The sequence below is a fragment of the Cygnus atratus genome, chromosome 15 (assembly GCF_013377495.2).
Source record: "Cygnus atratus isolate AKBS03 ecotype Queensland, Australia chromosome 15, CAtr_DNAZoo_HiC_assembly, whole genome shotgun sequence".
In the NCBI taxonomy this organism is placed as follows: Eukaryota; Metazoa; Chordata; class Aves; order Anseriformes; family Anatidae; genus Cygnus; species Cygnus atratus.
In genome coordinates, this window is record NC_066376.1 from 248,124 (window position 1) to 273,728 (window position 25,605).

Consider the following 25,605-nt stretch of genomic DNA (forward strand, 5'->3'; position numbering starts at 1 on the left):
CAGTGACTATTTCACTGGGGAGCCTGTTCCAGTGTGCAACCACCCTCTCGGTGAAGAACCTCTTCCTGATGTCTAGAATATTGCATCTGAATACAGGCACTTCACTGCAACTGTCCTTCCAGGGCTTACATACCATTTTTTACTGCTGCAAAATTGATGCACGAATACCTCTACTGCTGGGCCAACCTGAAATTTGAGAAGAGTTGCAGGACAAAAGTTTTACAAAACATGTCAAATGAGTATCTGTGCAGTACCCACAGATCCGCTCTTAGCGCTACTCTTTCCACCTTTGTTCATGAATGTTAATACTAATAGGGGTTTCTAAATAATGAGAACATAGGTATGTATGTTTATACACATAAAATTACTTAACTGTTTTGTGCCACTGCCAACACACTGGGGTAGAATTTACAATACCAAACTACATGACAATGCCCTAGAAAAGTTCAGTCATGAGCAAAACTTCTGGAACTATTATCTAAGAAGAAATATATGCTATTTTATAGCTGCAAGCATAATTTCCATTCTGACTGGACAAAACCAAGAAGCTGAAAAAACACTCCATGAACTTAGGGAGTCTGATCGTAAACTGGATAAACTTTCTGGGAAAACAGGTTAGAGATGCCTCATTCCATTTACAGCTGTATAAGTATGAAACAACTGCTTACTTCTAAAGTAAGACTGATCATCAATAACAATTTCTTAAGCCCAAATGACAGTAATCTTTATTTCAGATCTTGATTAAAGAAGTATAAAAACATATACCACATGCCGGTGCCAGGAACACAGAAACACCCCCTGCACCCCCTCCAACAAACAAATAACGGAAGGTATGCAATTCCATCAGCGCAAGGCAGTCACTTCCCCTTTGACTTGCACGTACTTCCCACTTCCAGGTCAGCAACTTCCATATCATCTTTTGTGCTTCCCAAGCAACATACAGACCCAGAGCAATAACCAGCCACAGGAGCTGTGCCAAATAAGAACTCCTAGTTTATGCAGCTCCTGCTCACTTTCAAGGAATGATCATAGCCAGAGAAACTTCAGCTCTGTGCCTTCCTGACAGAGCTGTAGCTACATTAGGTGCTAGCCCCTGCTGTCCCCCAACAGCCTGCCTCACATACCAGCTGCCACCTTTGCAGCAAGCATGTGCTACAACCCAGTGAATCCACGTTTGTACTGTAGTAGCCCTCACTTTAGGCAAAATTGGAAGAATAAGCACCATCTCAATTTGCCACACGGTTTATTTCCAAAGGCTGGTGTGGTTCTCTTGGCAAACATGACTAGGCTACCTTCATGTAACAGTTGTCCTCCTGGGCAAGAGCATGTAAAAGTTTAATTCTTTTCTCATTCCTCCTGTTGTTTTCCCTCCATAGTTCTGCTGGTCTTTTTTTAACTGCAGGTACCAGTCTAGAATCCTCAGTGTGAACAGTGAGACAATCAGAAGGACAGTGGTTATCCATACAAAGAGGAGCTGACAGCTTGTCTGAGACCAAGAGCCCCGGTGGCTCTGCAGATTTTAAGTTCAGCTCAATGCTGCCTAGTGATTCTTCTGACAAGTTAGCTGTCGAGCCACACCTTCTGCTTCCTACCTGTTTATTTTCCCCTTCATTTCCAAACTTCCTCAAATGATTACGTGTGGGGCACAGGACAGTATTTAGCTTGTTACTGCTGTCCTCTTGCATTCCTTCACCATTACAGTTATAGCCATTAGGGTTTGTTCCCTTTAGAGTTCTTTCTCTGTTGTTAAAATCTTGACAGTTCAGCTCTAACAAATGCAACGGCTGTTTGCCTCTGCTGGCATTTTCATCTTTGCTATCATTTGGCAGCTTGTTAGAGTTGATGATCCAAAGGCTGCCATCACTACTACTGTGTGCGACATTCTCACTAGAGGTTACACCTGGGACAATGCCACAATCAAAGCCCTGTACAATCAAACATACATGGTCATCTATCTTCTGGTCAGATTCATGGATGATGGTATCTGGTGGTGTTTCTCTCAGGTTGTTGTACAACACATGAATGAAGGGCTCATACAATGACTTAGAGATAACTTCACTGTCATTGTCAAAGTATGTACCATTACATCTAACTGCAGTATCAAAAGGTTGATAACCAGACGGTTGAGGTCCAACAGGGCAAGAAAGCATGTCGGCTGTCTTTTGAACATTTTGATATGCTACTTGCTTATGTATTTCCTCCTCTGGTAGGAAAGCTGAAACTCCATCATTTGCACATGTGGAGAAAGATGGAAAATCAGTATGTTCTGAACAGGTGTTTTGAAAATCAAGCTCATTGTAGGGAGATCTGCAGTTGGTATAACATGTCTGACTGCTAGGGGGTCGATAAACTTGATCTCTGCAGCAAAGTTCTGGTGTCTCTGAAAGTTGGGTCAAAGGCAGCGAGGAACACACATTTTCAAAATGCACAGTCAAGCTACTGTTTGCCATAGACTGAGACATTAGGGTATCAAAGCTCTTATATGCAGAGCTACTTGGCTCCCTGAATGTGGGCACAAGAATATCAAAGCTCTTGTATGCAGAACTACATAGCTCCCCAGGTGGAGAGACAAGGGTGTCAAAGCTCTTGTATGCAGAACTACATAGCTCCCCAGGTGGAGAGACAAGGGTGTCAAAGCTCTTGTATGCAGAACTACATGGCTCCCCAGGTGGAGACACAAGGGTGTCAAAGCTCTTGTATGCAGAACTACTTGGCTCCCCAGGTAGAGACACAAGGGTGCCAAAGCTCTTGTATGCAGGGTTGCTTATTCTGTCTTTGTTGATCACAAAGGCAAGTTTATTTGGAGATTCCTCAATCAGGACAGATGAGTTACGCTGACTTTCAGAACTGCATGGAAAAAGGCTTTGATGAAGCATATGGGGAGCATCTCTTGCATCCAGAGAAGCAGAATTTGTGCTGGAGCTCTGATAGCCAGACTCAAAGGATTCTTCTGATTGTACTGACTTCTTGCTGGTTGTACTGCAATTGTACTCATCTTGAGAGGCTCTGGTGAAAGGGGAAACTCTATGAGAAATACCATATGTCTGCTGACTCTGGGCTGTGCTTTCTGTAGGACTTCGTTGAGACTCATTTTCTGACTCAAGTTTCTCAAAGGTTTTATTTTCACTTGTGATGACATCTGGGTCTTTATCATCTTTCATGTTGTTTTCATCTTCCAAGAGCTCAATGAACATGTTAGCTAGTGCATCATTGTGTTCGGTGTGCTCCCTGAAAGCACTGACACTGGTGTCACAAGACTCAAACATGGTGATCTGGTCATGAGTTTCTTCCTGGCTCTCAGCCTCAATGTCTGTTAAACATTCACAGATTTCTATAGACTCTTCAATGAGAATTGTCTCAGGGGTTAAAACTGCACTACTGCCTTTTGGAAACCACTCTCCAGTCTTGCTATGGCAACTGCAAGATTTCTCAGCGTTTCTGATGTTATCTTTTCCCTTGAAATTTTGGCTTGACAAACTTTGAGACAGACAGCTTTTGCAAATTCTATTTTTGGAAATCAAAAGGAAAGGACAGTTAATGTTTATGTAATAGGAAAATATTTTATGCCGTAAAGTGGAGGTGTGTCCCTCCCCCTCCCGGTTAATGTTACTTACATTTGTTTTTCCATATGACTCTGCTTTATGTCATGGAAAGGGAACTTAATTTCATCGATGTAGCACAAGACTGAAAGCTAATAAAAACAGAAATGAGTTTTAGAACACTGTATTTAGTATTTCATGTACAAGCCAGCCAAGAGCATTTATTACATATTCTATTTCTGGTGATCAGGAAAAGGTATTTTTTGCAAAGCCCTTAAATTACCTTGACATTTTTTACAACCAAATGGCTCTTTGCTGGATTTGGGATTTGATCCCACCATTCTTTCTTCACTCTGCAAGGCAAGAATGAAAATTGTTTGCTTTAACTGAATCTTGGCTTGATCAGTATACACTTCCCTCTTCTGTTCTTCTCTCCCTCTTAGCCATCTGCACTGCAGAAACAGGAAGTACTTGTTCCGTATATCTCCAAATGCTGCTTTTTCATTAACCTAGTGCAAAGATGTTTATGCTCTGTGCGTGACTGCTCTGCACAACCACAGTCACATGTTTTTCTAATTACGTTTAAAATGCTGTGTGAGACAGATAGGATCCGACTTTCACATTATCAGTATTTCATTTTTTTCCAGTGGTATTTAACCATCATTACTGGAACTGCGGCAAAGACTGAGTGCAAAACTGACAGACCTATAAATGCAGCCTGTTTTGGATACTCTAACAAGCCCATTCCAGTAAGACTAGTAGAAAATATTCAATTTTCTTTTCACAAAATGACAGTACAACTGATTTATGTTTGCTCTTAGAGTCTGAGATAAGCATGCCGAGGAAAAGTCATTAGATTCCTGTACTACTAGACACTCAACTAAGCAATGGCAATACTGATATCCGTGCAAACTGCTAGTCCATATAACCTGTGAACATTGATACATACTTGGTAAAACAGAAATAACACGTTACAGCTACTGCCATGATCAGGATGCAAGATATAGGAACAGCCATCTGCAGAATGTCTTCAGATGTTACTTGATAATCTGTTAAATAAAAACATATATTTACGTGTGTATGTGCATATAAACACAAGTATTGACAACACCAAGTCTGGTGTTCTTCTTTTGCATATTAAAGTAATGCCACTTTAGAGGATGTAAAATAAAGCCATAGCAGATAAACAGAACATATGCAGCTACCAGTGGCAATAGTACGTGTCATGTCTGAAAGGTCAGTGCAGGTACTTCAGTCCGTTACTGTTGGTGATTAAGGAACTGGGAGACCACATGAATTGTGAAACCATTTGTCAGCTCTCTGAGACAAACCTGCCACATAGTTTCTGGAATGGCATTATCATCTCTGCTGTAGTGCAGCTATGCTTCTTACCCTCACTGTTGTTCTTCAGTTTTTTTTTCTTTTAAGAAGTCAGCCCTCTAATGGTTAAAGTATTGCTTAATTTCCTAAGTATCTCTTGTTCATTTATACCCACTTGCGTAAACATTGCTTTTTAGTTTAATCATGTCTTCTCCTTTCCTGCTGCCTACTTCATGAAATATGCATAGAGAACAAATACATTCCCTTTCAGCCTTCTTCTCCACAAGACTGAAGGATCCAACTTCCCTTGGTCTTCTCTTCCTCAGTTTCCCCAAGAGCTGCTTTTTTGCATTGAGTCTCCTTGGAAGCCTTTACAGATTGATCCACAATATATTCAAACAGATGAAGATAACGATTCCGTAACTCTCCTCTGGTAACTAAAAGGCAGTGGGGTATATACAAAAGTGTTTATAAAACTGTACCATCCTTTTATCAAGCTGCTATCTGCTATAATACCTACCACAGTGAAATTCAACTCTGTCACTCCAGTCACTCCAGTAGGCTGGGTAGTCTGTATACTGGCACCGTACACTTGCAATGTAATCATAGCCTCTCTGCAAGGAGCTTGCAGTAATTTCAAAGCTTTTTGCCTGGTAGTTAATTGATTTTATAGAAACCTGAAAAGAAAGTAAGGAAGTTCACTGACTTCTTTATGGGAAGAAGGGTTAGTGGAAATAGTTAGATACCAATTGCATCATAAGTTTTCCTGATGTCTAAAAAGAAAATTAAGTTTGGGTAACAGACGTACTGTATTTTAAATCCCTTCCCTGTCTAATGTAAACAGCAGACCACTTTGGGGTAGCAGTCAGAAGAGTTTCAGTCCTTTAAAGCTCAGTTTGAACCACCTTTGGGGAATGTGATCAGTAGCAAGTGTGCTCAGGAGCATGCCTTTGCTGGCCCTTACACCATTAGTCATGACATGGTTTCAAAGTCCTTCAAGACTTCTTTTAAAAGGACTTTTTAACCCTTGAAGCTCCAGAAATAGAAAATGAAGAGACTGGCTGTCTCTTACCTCTTCTGGGTGCTGCTTGCTCCAATATTTTATTTCAAAGATGACTGGCTGTCCAGAGAGCATGGATGGAGGGGTGTAGCTCTCCTCCCAGCTCAGATTGAAATTACCATTTTCAGCTTTCTCAATGGCAAGATTTCTGGGGGCCCTTGGCTTAACTGTATATTAAAACAAAACAAAACAAAACAAAAAAAACACAAGGAGAACAAGGCAATGAGAAAGCACTGACGGAAAGAAGCAGAGATAAAGATATTCACCAGAGACCAGAATCTCAGAGTCAATCCATTTTAGACCTTTTCACTACACTATTGTGCAAGGATATAGAGGTCAAGACAGAACAACTGCAAGATCTTCATTAACAGGCACTGAATATTCAAGCTGGCTGAACAAACTTCAAGTTCTATTTTTGGTGCACTGGATGCAGCTTTCAACCTGCAGAAATGATAACAACTTGTACCCTCAAAACAACACGCTGTGCTGTAGGGTAGGCAGAGAGCTTAGGACCACTTTGCAGCCAGACCGTCCTGGCTACCTGAGTCTTAGATGCAGGCTGCTTATTCTGCTGAGGAGCAGCAGTGACATTGAGTAGGAAAGGAACCAGCTCACTGCTGTAGATCAAGATTTCTGATGTGGAAGATTTCTGAGTGTTTGAGATGACAGTGTTATGAACACACACTGGTTTAAACAAACTAGGTGCTGACAGAGATAAGCTGTATTTATGCTCTGTCATGTGAAAGAGCAGTCATTAACCTTTTACCATGGTTCGTTATAATCCAACAATTACTGGAAAAAGCTCTGTTCATGGGCATGATTCAACTAGCATGAAAAATTAGAGGATGACAGAGAATGGAAGAATTTGAGTAGGGATAGTCTAGTGTCTTCTTCATCCCTGAATTCTACAGCCATGAGTGAAACGCACTAAATACACCGTTAAGTCCACAAACTGTGGATGGCTGGCAGCTGAGAGGAATAATCATTCTGCTTGCCCCATTACTTATACTGTTTCCTTTAGAATCTACTCCAGGATCAGGTTTCTACACCAAATGGACTTTTCATTCAAGCCAGCATGACACTTAACATCTAATAAGGAAAAACCATTCTGGTGTCATTAACGAGGAGTTAGCTAGGATTGCAAAGCCTGAAACCAGATGTCCTGGTGACAAATTAAACAATGTCTTACCAACCAGGGCTGGTGTAACACTGTCATTCCACATATCAGTCCCATTGAACTGTAAAGCTAGAACATAGGTGAGGCCCGATACAAAATAATCGGGATATATTGTACAAGTGCATGTGAAACTCTCTTTTCCATTCTCAGGGACACACACGTTTCTGAAAAACAGGCAGAAAATGATATGATTGTTTACACAGTGTAGCACAGTATTTCTTCAAAATGTGGAATCAAGCTTATCGATGTGTAGAGCCAATCAAATCTGAAACAAGCAAGCTCAAATTCAGTTCCCAGAAGCACTTTGTCCAAACAAATCCAGAACAAAAACTTACCCCTCCCCCCAGCTTCCAGATGACCCATCCTTCCCAAATACCCCTTGGCTACCTATTGGTATTGCACTAATGAAAAACTAACGCTTGATCCCGAGCAGAAAAATTAGCACTAAAAGCAACCTTCACTACACTTTAACCCCCAAAGGATTGGACTGATGCTCCGCTAGCACGGGAACAGTTTTATTGCAGTGCAAATCAACGTATTTGGAAGTCTCAATGGAGAAATCATACTGTTCCCCTCTATGGAGGGGAATAGGAAAGCCCTGATGTATGTTCCTCTGTAGAAGATGACAAGAATACTGCCTCCGCTGTAGAGCAGTGCAAACAGTCTGTCCATGAATACCAAGTTACACTGTATACAGAAATATTCACTGATGCTCCAAGGGAGACTTCATTTTACACAGGCTACAGCCTGGTAAATCATGTAAAGTTTCTCATGAAGTGAAGGTTTGGTAAACTTATGAGAGCCCTACCACTCCTACAAGCAGTACTTGACCAACACTCTGTACCAAGAACTAGCTGTCTAGCTGTACTAGGTCTGTCAAAGACTAGCTCACTGAACAGAGCACACTGTTAATTGCAACAAAACATTTTCCTCCTTGCAAGGAGGATAACCCTGACTATATTTAGTTGCAGGCACTCATAGCAGAGGGGAGAAATCAAAGCTGATAATGGCTGTAGGATATTTAAAGTTCCAACGGTAAAGAAGGTAAACCCTATTAAACACTCACTGGGAAGAGAAAATTTCCTCCCTGTAGTAGAGCAGGAATTCTTTGGAGCAGTTTGTCTGTGCAGGCACCTTCCAGCCACAAACGAGCTCTTTTGCAAAGTCACTAAAGCATCCAAATTCTTGTATGTGTCCTGTAGCCGTAACTAGGGAGAAGTAGCACACAATAAGAAGCAAGAAAATCAAAGGAATAAATGGAACTAGGCATAAACATTAGTTCTCCCTCTAAACAGAAGCATAAAGCCCCTATAAAGGAAGTAAGCACTTTTTTCATGTTCTGTGTAAATGGAAAAAGATGCACGTTACCAAGTATCTCCACCTTTCTGGAGATGTCGTCTTTGAGAGGGAGGTTCTGATGAACACCAAGTTTTAATTATGCAAACTCTAAATGACCAAATTTTTATCATAAAGGAGCATCATCCTATCTTTTATACACAAAAGGTTCAAAAGCCAAAAATGCAGATAATTAACAGATTTCGACCAAAATCACTGCCTACGCACCTGAATTTATGCTTTATCCACAACTGTTTTAAGCTTCTCAAGTGCATACCCTCTGCCTCCCTGGAACAGTTCCCCATTGCAGATCTAATTCCTTCTTTCCTGCTCTACATCACAATTCCCCATAAAAATTTAGAATAGCTTTGGTTGATTTTTATAATCCTATCAACTGTTATTTTTCTGATAGTTTCTTTAGGGATGCTGCTAGAAGTTTTCTTGTGGCAGTTATACAAAGGACACATAGAGACATGATTTCATTTCTCTATGGTATGTAAATAATTTTGCTTACACAGCCTAGCGCATTACTAACTCTCTATTCTTATCATTTACATTGCAAATTCAAGATTAGTTGCCAACAATTCACATCCTGTAATGTTCTTCAGCCACTGCAGCTTCAAAGATGACTTTTTCCCAGTGGGTGTCCGTTTCAGATTATTCCTCCAAAAGTTTTTGTTTTCGTAAATACCTATTTTAATTCTTATTCTTCCTACACTTCTAATTTTCCGTTGTCCTGAATTTTCTCATGCAAATTCTGCACACTCTGATATAGTACAGTATCTGCAAATGCAACATACATGATGGCCACCTCTCTATTAGTGGGTATAGCGATACATTACATACCACTGTATCTACCACCAGATCACGTGGTACTTCAGTAAAAACCTGACTCAAACACTTAATTGTTTAGTACTGCTAATGGGTGGCTTTTTATCCTCATTTAAACCCATGTATCACTTTCATTTGCCTTCCTAGAAGGCCTCCCGTAAAACGTCATTAACAAGCAGTCCTGGATCACTGGAGTAAGCTCAATAATCTTAGTGAGGCTCACTCATGAAAATGAGGATGTATGGCAACGTCAAGGAACCACTCTAAAGTTTGGTGAAAATCATAACCTAAATTGCCTAGTATACTGACTGGTTACAAACCTAGAACTGACTGCAGCTCATGGTTTCATTATTATTCAAATATTTAGAAAATGTTTTGCTTTAGTTGCTAAGGCTAGATAATTATCTTGTAGATAAGAATTATCACTCATATCCTTTCTGGGTGGCAGCACCACGTTTAGTTCCCTTTTGTTCTGAATGGTCCATGGTTCTTCAAAAACGAAACAAAAACCAAACAACCCAAAATCATCAACAAGTTAAAGATTAAGCTTCTATAATACCGTAAGAGACACACTGCTCATTTATTTTAATAGAGCCATTACCTGTTTACCTTGTTACTGTTGTTTATATTTTGTTGTCCTTTATATTTTTATTGTTCGCTTCATGATGGACTTTTAAAAGATATACTACCATTTTATTCCCATTAAAGATGAATTTCATTATTTTCCAATGTGTTAATGATCTTATACTTTCAAGAATACTGGAATTAAATGGAGCTGTTCTTGCTGTGTTAAGCTAGCAGATTTATCTTGCCTTTCAGCATCCTCATGTCTTTCTAGGACTCTGAACTATTTTCTGTATTCTTTTCCTGTGACCTTTTCCCTTTTTTCAACCCTGATACAATATGGTTTGTTTTTTTTAAACCTCATACATTTGAGAATTTTCTTTTGAAACCCCATACAGTAAAGAGTTTGTTTTCAGTTCATGTAGTTAGAAAAGGGAACTGAAATGCTGGATTTCTTTTTTAATTCTCAACTAGAGTAACATAATAAAGAAACTTGAAACATGTAGTTACCTAGTGGAAAAAAATATGTAAAATTAAACTTTGATAATTTACAGAAAAACTGGGATTACCTACATCAGATGACATAGAAATTATGCTCCTGCAAACCTTTACCCTTCTTATTAACCGAAATTACGAAATTCCCTGCAGTATGCTAGGGGCATATGGCTAAGAAACATTTTTTTTTTTTGGACAGGCTGTTTTTAAAAACAAACAAACAAAACCAAGAACCACCAACCAAAAACAAACTGTAAAACCCCCCATAGACTACTGTGGAATAACTTAAAAGCTAGATGTAAGATTCATTTTTCAGAGAATGAAAGTACATTGTCAGAAAACATGATTTTATATTTCTAACTTCTTTTTATAATGAAATATCTTTAAAAGATACCAGCAAAATACACGTTCAGCTCCTTTCAGTTGAACTGTATCATATAACCATCATCCAAGAAGCAGCACTAAAACATAATGCAGCTAAACATCTTGCCAGACCAAATGAAAGGCGTAGTGACAGAACATCACACACAAGTCATCTGGCCCCGTACCGGCACAAATCAGAATACATACTGTCTGAAAGCAAATACCTTCCAAATCCATTCAAATCCATCCAACTAAGTTTCCCGATTCAGCATTTTTGCACACTTTGGAGAACACATACTGGTAGATGCCTTTTGACAGCAGACCTATAGGCTCCTGTTCTTTTTCATGAGCATAGCTTCCTGCAGCTCTATTACTGGTTAGCCCACATGGCAAACAGTGGCAGCTATAAAAATGAACAAATCTGAGACTAATATTTTCTACTCTTACGAGATTTCTACAGAGGTGTTACTGGGTTATTGTTGAGCATCCTATTTGCAGCATGGTGCCCAGTATAGATTAGACAATGGGTAAGTAAAGAGGTGTCTTTTCAAACCTCAGTTTCTCCTTCTTGCAAATTCCTTTTTTTTTCTTGCCTGTATGGAAAAGGCCAATAAAATGAAGAGATCTAAGACAAATTTTGTATTAGTTAATTAATCGTAATAGTGTTGCCTGCTAGTTATTCCTAGTCATGAGAAAAAAGATGTTGGAAAAAACTTCAATAAAGTAACTTAAAACATTAATAAATGTACCTTCGCTTGTTGCATATGAAAAGAAAAGGATCCACAGGGTATGCAGTACAGCGCTTAGGAATCTTGCCATCATTGATGCTGGCCAGGCTCAGAAGGGCAAGCTGTGCTGAAATTCTGCCAACAAAAGACATTATTAAAAGCTCACATCAGTGTCTCAAGTAGTGTAAGGGTGCAGTTTGTCCTGTCACTTTGCTAGATGTTAGGATTCAGATCTCCTGGAGTGCCTGATCCCTTTAAAGGTTGCTCAACAAGATGCATAGGAGAGTAAGAATAACACAAATGAGCTAGATGACTTATTTGTAAAATTTAAATTACAGAGGATACTAGATTGACACCAGCAGCGGGCCTACTTATTTCAGCTACTAGAAAAGGAATGTTTCTAGTATGCGACATATTTAAAGAGTAAACCCTAGACCAAAATATCAACATGCCTCTAGAGCCCTGTGATTCCTCTCAGATAACTGGAAGAATTTAAGAGCAATGTGTGTCTGATCTATTGATTGTAATACGATTTCCTCAAGTCCTATCACCAGTACCACAGTTAGAGCATCATCCCCTTGAAAAAGTTCTGAGCAAAGACCTCTAAGTTTTGCTTCAACAGAAAGCAGATTCGTTAAAACGGTGAATAATTAGAAGCTGTAAAACATATATCATCATATAAGACAAGGAGCACAACTCCAGAGAAGGAAAGTTATGCAGCTTTTATATATTAGAATTCTTTAAGCATAGTGAAGTTGAGCTTTAATCCAGCTACAGTAGTAGGACAACCCTTGACACTTATAACAGATTTGAGTTTCACCAGCACACAAGACACAAGGAATTGGCAACAGATCAGAAACTCTGCTGTGGTATAACCTTGTTAAGTAATTAGCTTTGGAAAAGTTTAATGACCTTTTGGAAGTATGCGTATGAGCACTGTATACACATAAGAATGTGTAGCCTCAAAGGCATGCTACCAAAGCCATATTCCCTCAAACAACTCATCTCAAAGCAAGAAGCAAGATTCTTGCAGCTAGCAAGATTCTCAAGCACAGCTACTGCATATTTGGTGCCAATTAGAATGAATGCAAGATAGGCAACAGCCCGACCTTCCCAGCTGAGTAAGGGACAGAAATATCACTTCTTTTCACAGAAAGAACAACACAGCTTTGATTTACATAGATATATTTATCAATAAAACTGATGTGAAATGTAGCAAAAGAATCTTAATTTCTCCAACATATTTAACAATACTACTACTTCTTGTACAGTAAACCGTGACTTCAGCATGTCAGATTCAGCTCCAAGGCAATTAACTCATATCCCAACTTGCAGTGCTCATCAGAAAAAGGCATGTCCCCTGATACTATTTCTTCCATTCTCACATGCATGATTAGCCATACTTTAAAATAAGCTTCCAAAGATTAAACACAGAAGATGTCAATCTCAGAGGTAAAGGGATGCGAACACTGACTGAAAATCAAAGACCAGAATGGAAACTTCTTTGTGATCTTATCTGCGGCAGTTACTGCTTATCCAGAAATACAAGACATACTTTGAAAATGAATTTCTCACGAACACTCAAGAGCTAAGCTGTACACATTTGGAAATAGACAAAACATGACTGAGCACAGTAGAACACAAATGCTTTCTCTGCTGCTCAGAAAAAAAGGGCAAACCGCTCCAGCATACAACACTCTTTCCCTTTTTCTTCCTGGTGTTCACAAGAGAGGAAGTGTTTGTTTTTCGGTCCATTGTTAAGTAATAGTGTCCCATGACTGGAGTTCCAAGAAACTCATAAAACTTTGGCAAAGAATCCTGTATCGCATAAGCACATATGAATCAGCAGATGGCAGAGAAAAAAATATCTCCCTCATAGGAAAAATGTTCTGCACATGTTGATAAAAAAAAAAAAAGTTAATCCATAGTTCTAATAAAACAACAAACTTTTTGTTTGTTTTAAAAAGACAAGAGTTGTGGACTATAATCTAAACACAAGAGAAAATGAAAAAAATGACAATAGCTTGCATGTCTCCTGGCTCTTAAGTTTTTCTTTGTATCTGATGATAAACCTTAATGAGGTATACAACACACACAGAATACTAAGTTCACAGCAAACCTAGTAATCTCAATATGTACGAGGAAATAAAGTGTAAAAGACAGAAGTGACTTTCCTAAAAACTATGAAAGAAATCTTTATCAGGGCTGGAAGCAGCCCTGTTTATTGGCCCAAGTTACAGGCTCAGATCAGTTGCTCATGCCTGTCTTTTGGGAAGAAATAATGTGATTGAAAAGATTCCATTTAGTATCAAGAAAAACAGTAGCTTCTGTAATGGACTTCTAAATTAATTAGGGTCTTATTTCATCTACAGGCATAATTTGCAAAACAGTTATGTTCAGAGGGTAATTCAGGCACAGAACACAGATGAGAGTCATTTCTACCTAAGACTGCTTAATTCACCTTTACTGCTATTGTAGAGGTAAAGGACAACTCCCTGTTTTAAAACCGGACTTTTTAAAAGTTAAATTGAAGTACAGCTCGACTTGTTCTTTCTGATTTAAAACATTGGCTATAACTGTAGACTAAAATGAGATAAGCATTAAAAAACAAAGCAAAGCAAAGCAGAAGTTCATCAACTGATTTCGCATCAAAATTTGAAAAGAAGTTGGGGAATCATTTCTCATTATTGCTGCTTTTAATTATTTCTTTCTCCAAGTGACAATACAAAATGGCAGACCTGCAGGAACATAACTCACCATACCTACTCTTTGACACTCAATATGACTGTTAGAGGCAACCGCACAATGAACATGCGTATCGAAAAAGAGTAGGTGCCTCAAAGTGGATTTTCAAAAGAACTTGGAAGTTGGAGTCCAGTATACTACATTAAGGAGGAGGTTTAGATGAACAGTTAGGCTCTCTTTAGAAAGCTTGAGATGACAGAAGACAGCAAAGGGCACAACAACATGTCATTTGAGCCTGTAATGAATGCAGTACTTTCTCATGACTTGATGAACTACAAATCATAGTTTGCAAGCAACTTCAGATATTTTCCCATTTATAACAGACAGAATCTACAAGGATCACCGAGACTGGACGCCTTGACAAAAACGCCAAAGAGACAAAAGCGCCTAACGAGAATAGCTCACTCCCAGTCCTACATTTCTGAAACTCTGGTTCCAAGACTTCATCATGAATCGGTATTAAGCTCTCTCTGAACCTGTACACGTTGGGAAAAGATTTTAAAGAATGAAACCTGAGATTCAGGAGCAGCGCATCCATCGGCTCAGAGCAAGCTTATTGGGACAGATTCTCAGATCGTAGGATACGTGTCCCGGCTAGTGTGGTTTCTGCTACAGTAAGAGCCCTTGTGCCTCTTGTAGCCATCGAGCAGGACTTCCAGCAGAAAGGAGTCTTCTAGAAGTTTTACCGGTTTTCCCCTGAAGATCAGTCGCTTCAAAAGCGTTTGAATTAAGCGGTCTCAGTAAGAAGTATTCCTGCCATTGCCGGTTTTAACGACACACGAACCGTAGCGGCTTTCCGGCCGGGCCCGCGGAGGAAGCGGCCGATGCCCTCCCCCGCCCCGGGCCGCACCCCGCGGGCCCGACCGGCTCCCGCGAGGCCCGCGGGACCAGGGCTCGTCCGGCGGCGGCACGCCCGCTGCTTCCCGCCGCGCCCCCCGCAGCTCAGCGGCCGCTCGGCACCGGCCGGCACGGCGGCGCGGACCGAGCCGCCGCTCGAGGCGAACCGCACGAGGCCAGCTCCCGCCGCGGCCGGGCCCGCCGCTGTACTTGCCTGGTCCGGCGCACGGCCGGGGCGGCGCGGCGCTCCCCGCGCCCGGCTGTCACTCCGCCGGCCCGGCGCCCTCCTCCCGCCCGCGGAGCCCTCCCCTGCGGCCGCCCCGCGGCGACGGCTGCCGGCCGCGTCCCGCCGCGTCCCGTCCCGTCCCGTCCCGTCGCGTCCCGCCGGCTGCGCTCGCCTCCGCAGCCTCCCGCTACCCGCGCCTGCGCGGGCGGCGAGCACGCGCGGCAGCCCCGCGGGCAGGCAGAGCCCAGCCGGGCCGGGCCGGCCTCCAGGCGGCCGCGGAACCCAGACGCGACACCGAGCGCCGCGGCCGGGGACTTCGGGAGGGCGGGGGCGCGGCCGCGCCCCACAGCGCCGGGAGGCGAAGCCCCCCCCCGCCCCGCCCCGCCCTCCCCCTGCTGCCTGGCCCCTCCTCCGCCGGAGCCGCGGGAAGCGCGTCCCCGCCGCACGTCACCACACGTCACCGCACGTCGCCGCACGTCGCCGCGCGCCTCCGCCCGCCCGCGCACGGCCCGGGGCAGCCGCCGCCGAGCGGGTCGGTGGCAGGCGGCGGCGGCGGTTGCGGAGCCGTCGGGCGGCCGTTGGGGAGTCCAGAGCCGCCCCCGGGGGTGACGCGGGGGACCCGAGTCCCGGCTCGGAGCAGCGTGCCGCGGGCTGGCCGGTTATTTGCTCTTCGGGATTGGAGGTTTCTGGAAGCTTTGTCTTTCTTTGGCTGCGTGGTCGAGGAATTTCCCGAGCTGATTTTACTTCTGGCGTTTCTCGGCACACGCAGAGGAGGGTTTTCTGTCCTAAGCAGGTTGCACTCTAACTAGACAAGGTGCTTGGATGAGTAGCAAACAAACGCATCCAATACAAAACTATGCGAGACGTCCTGCGGACTGTAGTGCTTAATGCTGCAGATTTGGCCTGGGGCATGACAGCGCAATGCCCGCATCGTTTTATTTGGTGGCTCAAAGTGTTAGGCAAATTCGTTGGACTTCTTTTGCATCTTTCTCTTAGGCTGTTGGAGTTAGGCACTGTCTGTTTGAAGAACAAGCTGAGCCATCAGCTTTTTTGCCCTGATACAATGGTAGAGAGTTGAACTGAAATCTTACTTATGCTTGGGGTGTATTATTTGTAATTTGCGTAAATATATGCATTAATTTCAGTGTCTGTGTCTTGCAGCATACGAAGTCTGGTGGAAAGCTGCTATGGCAGCTCAGATGTCTGATGCTCATCGACGGTTCTTGCAGGTCCTGATGTCACACGGGATAATGGAAGGATCAGAGGCTAGGAAGTTACACAGGCGCTGCTGTGAAATCCATAAAGGTGTGTCTCTTTTGGAGAAAAAGTGGAGAGATGGAGATTTTTTTTCTTCATTTGTGATTTACAAATAATTAGATTTCTGAATACCATACACCACCTAAAAAGTTAGAAAACAAAACAAAACCAACAAAAACTTCAACGTGTTCTCTTTCTTTTCTGAAGTTAAAAGAACAGAAAACCCAACAACACAGCACTATGCAAACTAAGTTTTAATCCAGTCAGACTTCCACAGAACATTTTTTATTTTAGCAAAGATTTTTTTTTTAGACTGTGTAAATATATATTTTTAAATATATTTTGACATTGATAGCTGTGAAGTTTCCAGAACGTTTTCCTTCATACTTGTTTGGAAAGATTTGCTTTGGAATATAATATGAAGTGTATGCTGTTAATCCATGTCAAGTAAATCTGTCACACGACTAATTATTTTGTAAGCTGGTTAATTCTAATACATGCAATAACAAACTCAATTTTATGGCATGTGGAACAAAAGTTTTGTTGTGTACTGTCTAATTTGTTTGAAGTTCATGTTGAGACTTCAATGGTACAGAAACGTGTAATCAGCTCATGATTTTTTTCAGAGATCTGCTCACAGATCAGAGATCTGTGTTTCATCTTCTCTAATTTTGAAAATGTGGTGGGCACGAACTGAAATAAAGCTGAAATGAGTGATGTGTTTAGCACTAAGTAATTAGTTGGTTTTAGGTATCTCAATCACATTTTCCCAGAAAATAATTAAAATAATAAAATTCCTGTATTTTCATCATTGTTTATGAATAAAATTGAAAAGGACAAAGAATGTAAGAACAAAAAGAGCCATTTAAAAGGAAGGATCAAAATGCAGTTCAAAGTAGTGATTTTGACCAATTGCTATTGAAAGGCAGAAAACTCCAGCAAATCTAGCTTCCATTACACATTTTAAGATCTGATGTGCACTGAAGTTTTTTGCTAGCTCTCTAGTATTTAAGACTTTTATTTTAAAAGTCTTCTGAAATGTTACTTGGGGCTTTCGGTCATTTCAGGATGTCTAAGCGATGGTAACTTTAGCAGCACAAGTGCTAACGATTCTTTTTCTCTGTTAGGAGGCTGTAGGGACTGATGAGCACAACCTGTTGTGAACTCCATCTTGCTTTGTTGCCAGAAGTGGAGTCCTTTCTGGGTGATGGCACTATTTATGTATTTTTCTTAGTTAAAATGAGTCAGACTCCATAGGTATTCAAACTCTGAAACCAAAAGAGCTTATTTCAGCACTTCCTCAAATTTTTGACTGAAAAAATGGAACAGTAGGAAAACATGGTTGGCCTTTGAAGGTATACTCCTGTATTTGTGAGAACCAAGCCACTGTACTTTTGTAAAAGAATTTATCATAAATGCTAGAGATGGCCTAAACCGGTAAGGTAGACATAACCAGCTTGTTGTGTGTTAAGAAAAAAGAATCTGTAGAGAAAAAAACTTGACATCTAGATCCTGTTTTCAGTGTGCAGGATCAGAGGGTACTGCAGTAAGAGTTGATAAGAGTTATCATTCATTAGAAATGATTATTTATTAGAGGGATTTAGAAAAAATGACTCTGTTGCAACTGCTGTGTAGCAAGTACTTCATATTTTGTGTCAGTGTGCAATGGAAAAGTTTGTGAAATTACTGAGATACAGTACTCAGACATTTTATGCCCTAGACAAGGAAATTACTTCTGTTACAAAACAAACAAAAAAACCCATGTACAGTAACAGTTACTAAATCATAGGATTTTTTAAGGTACTATATTTTATGGGAAAACTTTGGAAATTAAGACCTTTCAAACAGTTTAATCCAGTGTTTCGAAATTAAGAGTAGTCCTGGCTCTATTATGCATCTGCTGTACTCATGGTACAACAAGGTCTTCTTAAATATGTTACTTTGAAGTACTATTGACATGTCATAGGTATTTTTCCACAAGAAAAAAGGACAAAAAGATTCCTGTATACACACAGAATATGAAGATTGTGCACACTTAGTGAAGGAAGATCACATTAGTCTGTGTGGTTTCTCAGCAAATCTATCAAGTAGCTGATTTCAACTAGTAATATATTTGAATAAATGGTTTCTAATTCAATCAGTTGTTATTTACTGTTTAATGATAACTTTGAGCCCTAGACTGCTGAAGTCACCAGGAGTTTGCCACTGACATCATTTTCTTTTGGATGGAAACTCTTGAGAGTATGTGCTGTTGCTGTGCAAGCATAAGCCACAGAATGTACTCCAGAGTTACGCTAAAGTTCACCTTAATTATGTCTGTGATAAAATTTCTGCTACTATTTCATTTGTTTATAGAGCATGACACAAGATATTAACAGTGTATCTAGAGAGCTATAATTTTAAGTTTGCTGACGTAACTTGATTGTTACGTGCTACTAATTTATGAAATAGAAAACAAAACAAAAAGCAAACAACAACAAAAAAAGAATCCCTTCTGTATAAATGAAAGAAATCAAGTATATTTTTGTATTGGGTGTGAGAATTTTTCCTGGTTATGTTTTATTTTCAATTCAACTTAGCTCAAGTCACTGTAATTAATGAATTAGTGTGATAAGTTCCATACAGTGAAGCTAAATGTTTGGTCTCTCTTTCTGTAAAGTCTGATTTTCAAGGAGCTGAACTTCTCTGAAGGTTAGTAGTCAGCAGCACAGGAAAATTGTCTTCTGCATCTAGTGGACCTGTTTGAATTCTGCCTCAATAACTTAGCAATTAATTACACCTAGGAAAAATGTTTCAGCAGGTAACATATAAAAAGGTTTGTCTGATGTGTTTGGTTTTTTTTTCCTCTGTGTTTTTTCCTTACTTATTTTCAGTCTACTATGCACATGATAAACTGGATGATTTCATCACTACTATTAATATCCAGCTACAGCCTTTGTTTATGCAGATCCGGAAAGGAATGTCTGAAGGTGATGGGAGAGCCCATTATGCCTTAGTAAGTATGTGACGTGCTGCCATCTTGTGGTTCTGGCTTTTCATAACGAGTGCATACACGGAACCCCATGGAACAGTAGTTTCCTGTGTCTGCTATAAAATTAACTTTTGAATAACGTGCCAATAAAAGGTATGCATGCCTTCTGATTGTAAACTGGGCAAAAAAACTAACTGAATCTAAGTGCCATCTTTGGATGTTAAGAAGACTGAACTACTTAGGGATCCTTACAGTATAATACAAGTGCTATTTAGAAAAATCAGATAGAACTGAAGGCTGCATCTGCCATCATGATGAGACTTACTCTTAGCAGTGTCTTGTTTTGTTTTTGTGGGGCTATTCCACTGTTATGCTGACAGCTGCTGTAGAAGCTACTTGTAGAACGGAGAAGTGTGAAGATAAACTGCCAAGAGCGTAGGTGTGTGGGAACAGAACATGGCAGCAAGGACCATAGCAGTGTCTGATTTATTTAGCGTAAACATTACTTAAGTGCTGAAGTAAGATTTCTTTTTCACAGGAGACTCTTTTTCCTGAGAGGAATTTTTAAACTAAAAAACACGGGGAGCTTTCCAACATGAGTTTTCTTTTTCTCAAAATAAAAAAAAAATAACTTAGTATAAAGGGATGCTAAAGAATAGGCTAAAAAATTTCACTAGATGCTCTGTAATGCAAATGCCAAAGAAGGAAGGTTATATAGTGATTTCAAAAGACCATAGAGGAGGTCTTCTAATACTAGATTCTGCTTTTAACCTTCGTGTGTCATTTTGCCAATTAAGTTGAGCTAGTAATAAATAGCAGTAGTGTGTACAATAGGAATATGAAGTATCATTAATTGCTTTTCATAATGAAACAAATGTGTATCACAAAATAGTTATTGCTACTGTCCAGCAGCACAGTTATCCTGGTGGAATATAGTTCTACTGTATTACTTTGCATCATGTGTCAGAATTTGGCATTTTCTTCTATTAGCTTAATATAAGCTTAAGATTTGGCCTTAAATTCTTTGCACTTGTCTACCTCCCTTTGTTCCAGGCTATGGAGGGTGGGAAGTAGGATTGTTTAAGAATTTGGACTAGGCAGAGGCAGCTGTGGAGAACATGTGGTTGGAAAGGTCAGGGGTTTTAAAGAAAGGAGTCGGGTACCCTCCTTCGTGCCACTTAAAGAAGTGACATTTATTTCACTTAAGAAATGACATTCGTTTAATTTCAAGATGATGTATTCTTTACCCAGGGGGATCTTTTACAATTTATGGTGTGGGAACACACGGGCACCTTCAATTGTGTATTTTTTTTTTGTAGGTGAATCTGGCAGAAACTGAAATTACTAAAATGGCATCTGACTATGCAGAAAATGAATTAGAATTGTTTAGAAAAACTGTAAGTATGTCAGTTAGTCGTTAGTAAATCACATTATTTGAGAAGGTACTCTGTTAAAATGAATGGAAATTTGAGATGTGTTTCAAGAATTAGTTTCCATCTTGCATAACTTTAATAATAATTAATTTTATCTCAAATCAAATAGGGCATGTGGTGTGAGAGATGGGAATATATACAAGTAATGATTGCCTGTTGAATGAAAATCACTTATTGATAAAATGTAGTTGTGAATGGGGGAGTGCTCCTTGGAGTTAATGACTTGGTATATCTTCTTTTAGTTAGACAAACATCCTTCCTCAGCAACTTTCTCCTAGATGTTTCAGTTGTGATTGCTGAAATTTTCACTGTCTTCAGTAGTCTAGTAATAATACACTGTACATTTTAATGTTATTACAAAAAAGTTATTACTTTGTTGATTTGAATGGAAATGTTTGTGTGTTGTTACTGCTGTTGCCAATTTATTCTGTTTAATAAACTACTCAGAATGCTGATCATCAAATAAGAAAACATACACTTGAGAAATTTCTAAAGTTCCAAATAGATCTACTGGGCTGAGATGCCAGGACATGCAATGTCTAGTTTCATATCAACAGACATTAATGAGTTGTGATCGTAGCTTTGTATCTTGCATGTTTTAGTGAATTTTCTAAAACTTGGAAGACATAATTTCTCCAGCCATTAGACTTTCCTTGATTTTGCACTCTAAATAAAACTGTTTTGTATAAACTAGAAAGCGGTGTATTGATTGTTCTGTGACAGCTGCTGAAGTGTCATCTGAACTGGTAGTATGCAGAGTCTTCCCACCCTCTTTATTGGGGTAGAACCTATACAGCCATGTCAGCACTGCAGAAATGGTATTGTCATCGTGCATATTATTACTAGCATATAATCTCTGCATTCTGCTCTGTGATAACGTGTAGCAGGAATATTCCCAATGAGAGAATCTCTGAAAATTGATAATACTGCTATAACCTCTGTGTGCCAGATAGGTTCAGCAGCGTTAATGAATCCAGAGTGCACCATCTTAGTTTAGTAGTGAAAGACTTTTCCTTAAAAGAACATTGGCAGAGGTCAGATAACAAGAAACAGATCTGTCACTTCTGAGAATGCTAAAGGGTTGCAGCTTCATTTAGGCAGCACTGAACAGTTGTACTGGGGAAATGCTTTCTTGGCAAAGATTAAAATTGTCAAGGTAACAATGATGGCTTTAGCTTTTGGCCTCCGTTCTGCAGTTCTCGTTCCAGCCATACACTGCAGTATTTATCAGCATCCATACATATGGGTGGTTTGTATGGATGCTGAAAAAGCTGCACATTACTATAAGGTATGTCTATCTATTTACATTTTTTTTAGCGATTGAAAATGTTTCTTTCTACAGATGGACCTAATCATTTTATCAGAAAATGGCTTTGCCTGTTCTACAGATATTTTAAACTTAGCTGACCAACTTAAGACAAAGAAAATGAAGAAGAAGGAAGCAGAACAAGTGCTGAAAATTTTTGTGGAGGATAATTGGCTCTCTGAGGTAACTGCTTTCTCTTTTAAAGCGTTTGTATTTTAATAGGTCCAGCTGTTATTTTCTCATGGATGTGATGGCTGAAACTGTAGCTGTTTGTTAATGAATGGTAGCAAAAAAGGTTTTGTTAGGCCTATGCTTATTGGTACTCCAGTCAATGATTTTTGCAGAAAAGCTTGTACGTTTACAAGCAAAAAGTCCTCAGGTAGGTCTACACACGACAACGAGGTTTCAGTTTCCTGTACCTGAGTTAGTGTGGGTATCTGTGCTCAGCCCTGCATTAGAACATAAACGGCATCCTTTGTACACATGAGCATGATATACTTAAAACTTGGAACAGAAGCTGGGGAAAAGCTCTTTAGGTTGATCAGTACTGTCAGTTACATTTAGAATTCCTTGAAAAGCAGTGAGGCCAAGCACATTGAAAACTCCTGTATCGGAAATGCAGAGTTTTGGAAAAATTGGAGAAATGGAGATTAGTTTCACCATGTGGACATGACAATTACTTGCCATGAAAAGTGAGACCTCAATCCCTTTTCTCCTGGATTTATCACATCATAGATCTCCAAACTGCTGCCACAAGTTTTCTTACGTTAGAGAGATTTTCAAAGACACCTCAAGTAGTAAATGTTAGATGTCTAGAAAACCAGTAGAAGTTCTGCTAATGTTCAAATGAAGGGTTCCCAAACCATATGCCTTTAAGGAGAGCATGTATGCTCCTCTGTACCTTTTGGGGACTATATTTGTTAAAGGTGTGAGATTTTTTTCTTACAATTCTCTTAACAAATTAATTCTGCCTCATCAAAAGTGTTTCAGCTTTGCATTTTATCAATGTCAGAATGTTTGTTTCATGATGGCAGAAAAAACTTGGATATCAAATGCTTGCTAACAGGTGGTGAGGAAGATCCCAAAAGGAAAAAGGAACTAAAAGATAGTGCTAATCTCATCATTTGTTTCCTTAGAGAAATGGGGAATATACTCTGCATACTCGCTGCATAATGGAGATGGAACAGTACATTCTCAGCACCTACCAAGATACAGCAAGAAAGTGTAACATCTGTCATAGCCTTGCCATCCAGGTAACAGTTTGATGACCGCAGCAGGCCTCTCTCGATGGGCTTGTCTCATAGCAAAAGTTTGTGATACCTTCTCAAGTATTAGGCAGACACTGAAAATTCTGGTGTTGTAATCTGGTAACGTTGCCCATGTATATAATATTTGTTTCAATGTAGATATTTTTATCTTCTGTCTTTGGAAAAAAATACAGTATAAACTTGGAGGATGGGAACTCACCCAAACAAGAACATTATCGTGCTGTCTTACTTGCCAAAGCCAGCAGGCTAGAGATGAACCCTTATCCTTAAACAGGCATAACAGATAAGTGCTAGCTGTCTCATCTTTGGACCTTACAAATGGTAATCTTCCGTATGACAACCATTCATCTTTGGTTTGGGGATTTTGGCTCAGAGTGAATATGTATTTATATACAGCACTACTAAAGGACTACGTGTTGATACATGGCAAGTTTCCAGTTCAGTCTTGCATGAGAAGTTACAGCATGAAGTCCTATTCCAAAACTACCAAATTCTCTTGCTCCTTGCCACTGAATCTTCTCATCTTCCAGCTAACGTGCTTCCATAATATTACTTTTTCCATCCTAATTGCTCTCCTTTATTGCAGCTTGTTGTTGGGCTTTCAAGCTAAGTTATATCCATACAGGAAAATAGCATTTCTTAGTTACCAGGAGAAAAACTCTTATCCTTTACCAGCCTTGATTTCCAAGTGTCTTCTAACTGTAATACTTGAACCATTCTCAGAAATAAAGCATTGCCTATCTGTATTGTGACAGCTTTATGTTGAACTGAAGGACAGATTAGGAAGGTTTTCTAGTAACACTTCTGATTTCAGAGCCAAGTATGTGAAAGCTGTGGAATTGCAATGCATTTACCTTGTGTTGGAAAGTACTTCAAAGCTCAAACTGAACCACGATGTCCTTATTGTAATTATTTCTGGCCTCACGAGATTCCAGGTACCAAGCAATATATTTTAAAAAAATAAAGCAACATATTTAAAAAAAATACTTAAGAATGAATCGTGATAGTCAATGACGCTGCCAGTATTATTTACAATTGTAGTTGAATATCAGTTGTTTCTGGCTTCAGTTATATATTTGAGGATTAACCATCCTTGGGCAACACTGAACCCTGAAACTGCAAAAATTCTATCTTATGGTCACTAGCAGATCCAGCGAATACATTTATCATAACATTAAAGTTTTGGGGGATGAATAGGAACAACACACAAACATTTGGAAATACTGAGTTTCTAAGAAGATAGGAAACTCTTTAAGAATTTCTCCATTTAACCAGGGAAATTGGAGCACAGGAATATGTAAAGCATTTTAAAAATCTGCAAGTCATACAGTATCATCACGTTTTTTTTCTGTCATTAACTTTGCTTTTTTTCTTTCTTTATAGATATGAGTCGGATAGAGTCCCAGTCATCATCAAAAAGAGACAGCAGAAGAGAGCTTCATTCTTAGCACTAGATGATGTTAGTAAAAATTACTTTCAGTTAAGTTTTTTTCCCCATTCTCTGGCAGAATAGCCAGACTATATTGTATTCATTAGTAACAGTACACTTAAGTGTACTTTTTTTTCCTGAAGCTTTAAGAGGCTTACAATAAAACAATCACTGACCTCTTCTCCTACACAGTTATGCCCAGACAACTTTCTTGGGGGTGGTTGTGTGTACACACTTCATGTTCTTGGGTTGGGACTCTCAGTGCATGTTTGGGAACAAAAAATGTAAATGCTTTTGCTCAGTCTTGAAAGCTGAGCTATGCCTGTGAACTATTAAAGCCTGTGTCAGCTACTGTGTTCCATATTTGTGTGGTTTCAGTTGTACAACTTAGAATGAAACCTGTTACCGGCACTACAGGGCTTGTCTCCATCCCACAAGCTATCAGTTTAGGTATGTAAATTTCACATGGGTTTCAAGTAGCTGAGAAATCAGTGTAGCACTTCAGGTCTTTTTGCTAAAAAGGTCAGCTGAGTATCTGATCTAGGGCTAGAGTCTGAACTCTCAGCTGGCACTGTTGCTTGGTTTTTGTCCTTTCTTTTGATAGAAGAGTTCATGTCACAGAACCAGGTCACAGGCTGCTATGGTCAAGAAGAGATGGAATATTCCCACAGTCAAAACTAGTGGGAAGGAGTAGTACAAGACAGTTGGGGCAATTTCAGCT

At 39.9% G+C, this 25,605-nt stretch overlaps 2 protein-coding genes across 6 annotated transcripts; one reads left to right on the top strand and one right to left on the bottom strand.

Moving 5' to 3' along the window:
• Positions 1 to 698: 698 nt before the first annotated feature.
• IL4R (interleukin 4 receptor) lies at positions 699 to 15,513 on the bottom strand. 2 transcript variants are annotated; one of them, XM_035563294.2, is made up of 10 exons: positions 15,209 to 15,513; positions 11,434 to 11,547; positions 8,163 to 8,304; positions 7,109 to 7,260; positions 5,932 to 6,086; positions 5,380 to 5,536; positions 4,489 to 4,588; positions 3,823 to 3,892; positions 3,615 to 3,691; positions 699 to 3,504 (listed from the first exon to the last, which is right to left on the bottom strand). In XM_035563294.2, exons 2-10 carry the CDS (start codon positions 11,504 to 11,506, stop codon positions 1,284 to 1,286), a joined length of 3,147 nt encoding a protein of 1,048 aa, XP_035419187.1. In that variant the 5' UTR covers positions 11,507 to 11,547; positions 15,209 to 15,513; the 3' UTR covers positions 699 to 1,283. The 2 variants fall into 2 exon arrangements, with proteins under 2 accessions (XP_035419187.1, XP_035419186.1); XM_035563293.2 differs by lacking the exon at positions 15,209 to 15,513 and adding an exon at positions 14,670 to 15,038.
• Positions 15,514 to 15,686: 173 nt separating this feature from the next.
• NSMCE1 (NSE1 homolog, SMC5-SMC6 complex component) lies at positions 15,687 to 25,235 on the top strand. Of its 4 annotated transcripts, none has more exons than XM_035563289.2 (8): positions 15,692 to 15,902; positions 16,382 to 16,525; positions 19,351 to 19,472; positions 20,768 to 20,845; positions 22,224 to 22,370; positions 23,324 to 23,440; positions 24,270 to 24,390; positions 24,839 to 25,235. In XM_035563289.2, the coding sequence occupies exons 2-8, from the start codon at positions 16,408 to 16,410 to the stop codon at positions 24,901 to 24,903; spliced, it is 768 nt and encodes a 255-aa protein (XP_035419182.1). In that variant the 5' UTR covers positions 15,692 to 15,902; positions 16,382 to 16,407; the 3' UTR covers positions 24,904 to 25,235. The 4 variants fall into 4 exon arrangements, with proteins under 4 accessions (XP_050569712.1, XP_035419182.1, XP_035419183.1 ...); XM_035563290.2 differs by lacking the exon at positions 15,692 to 15,902 and adding an exon at positions 16,011 to 16,034; XM_050713754.1 differs by lacking the exon at positions 15,692 to 15,902 and adding an exon at positions 17,605 to 17,681.
• The last annotated feature ends 370 nt before the right edge of the window (positions 25,236 to 25,605 follow it).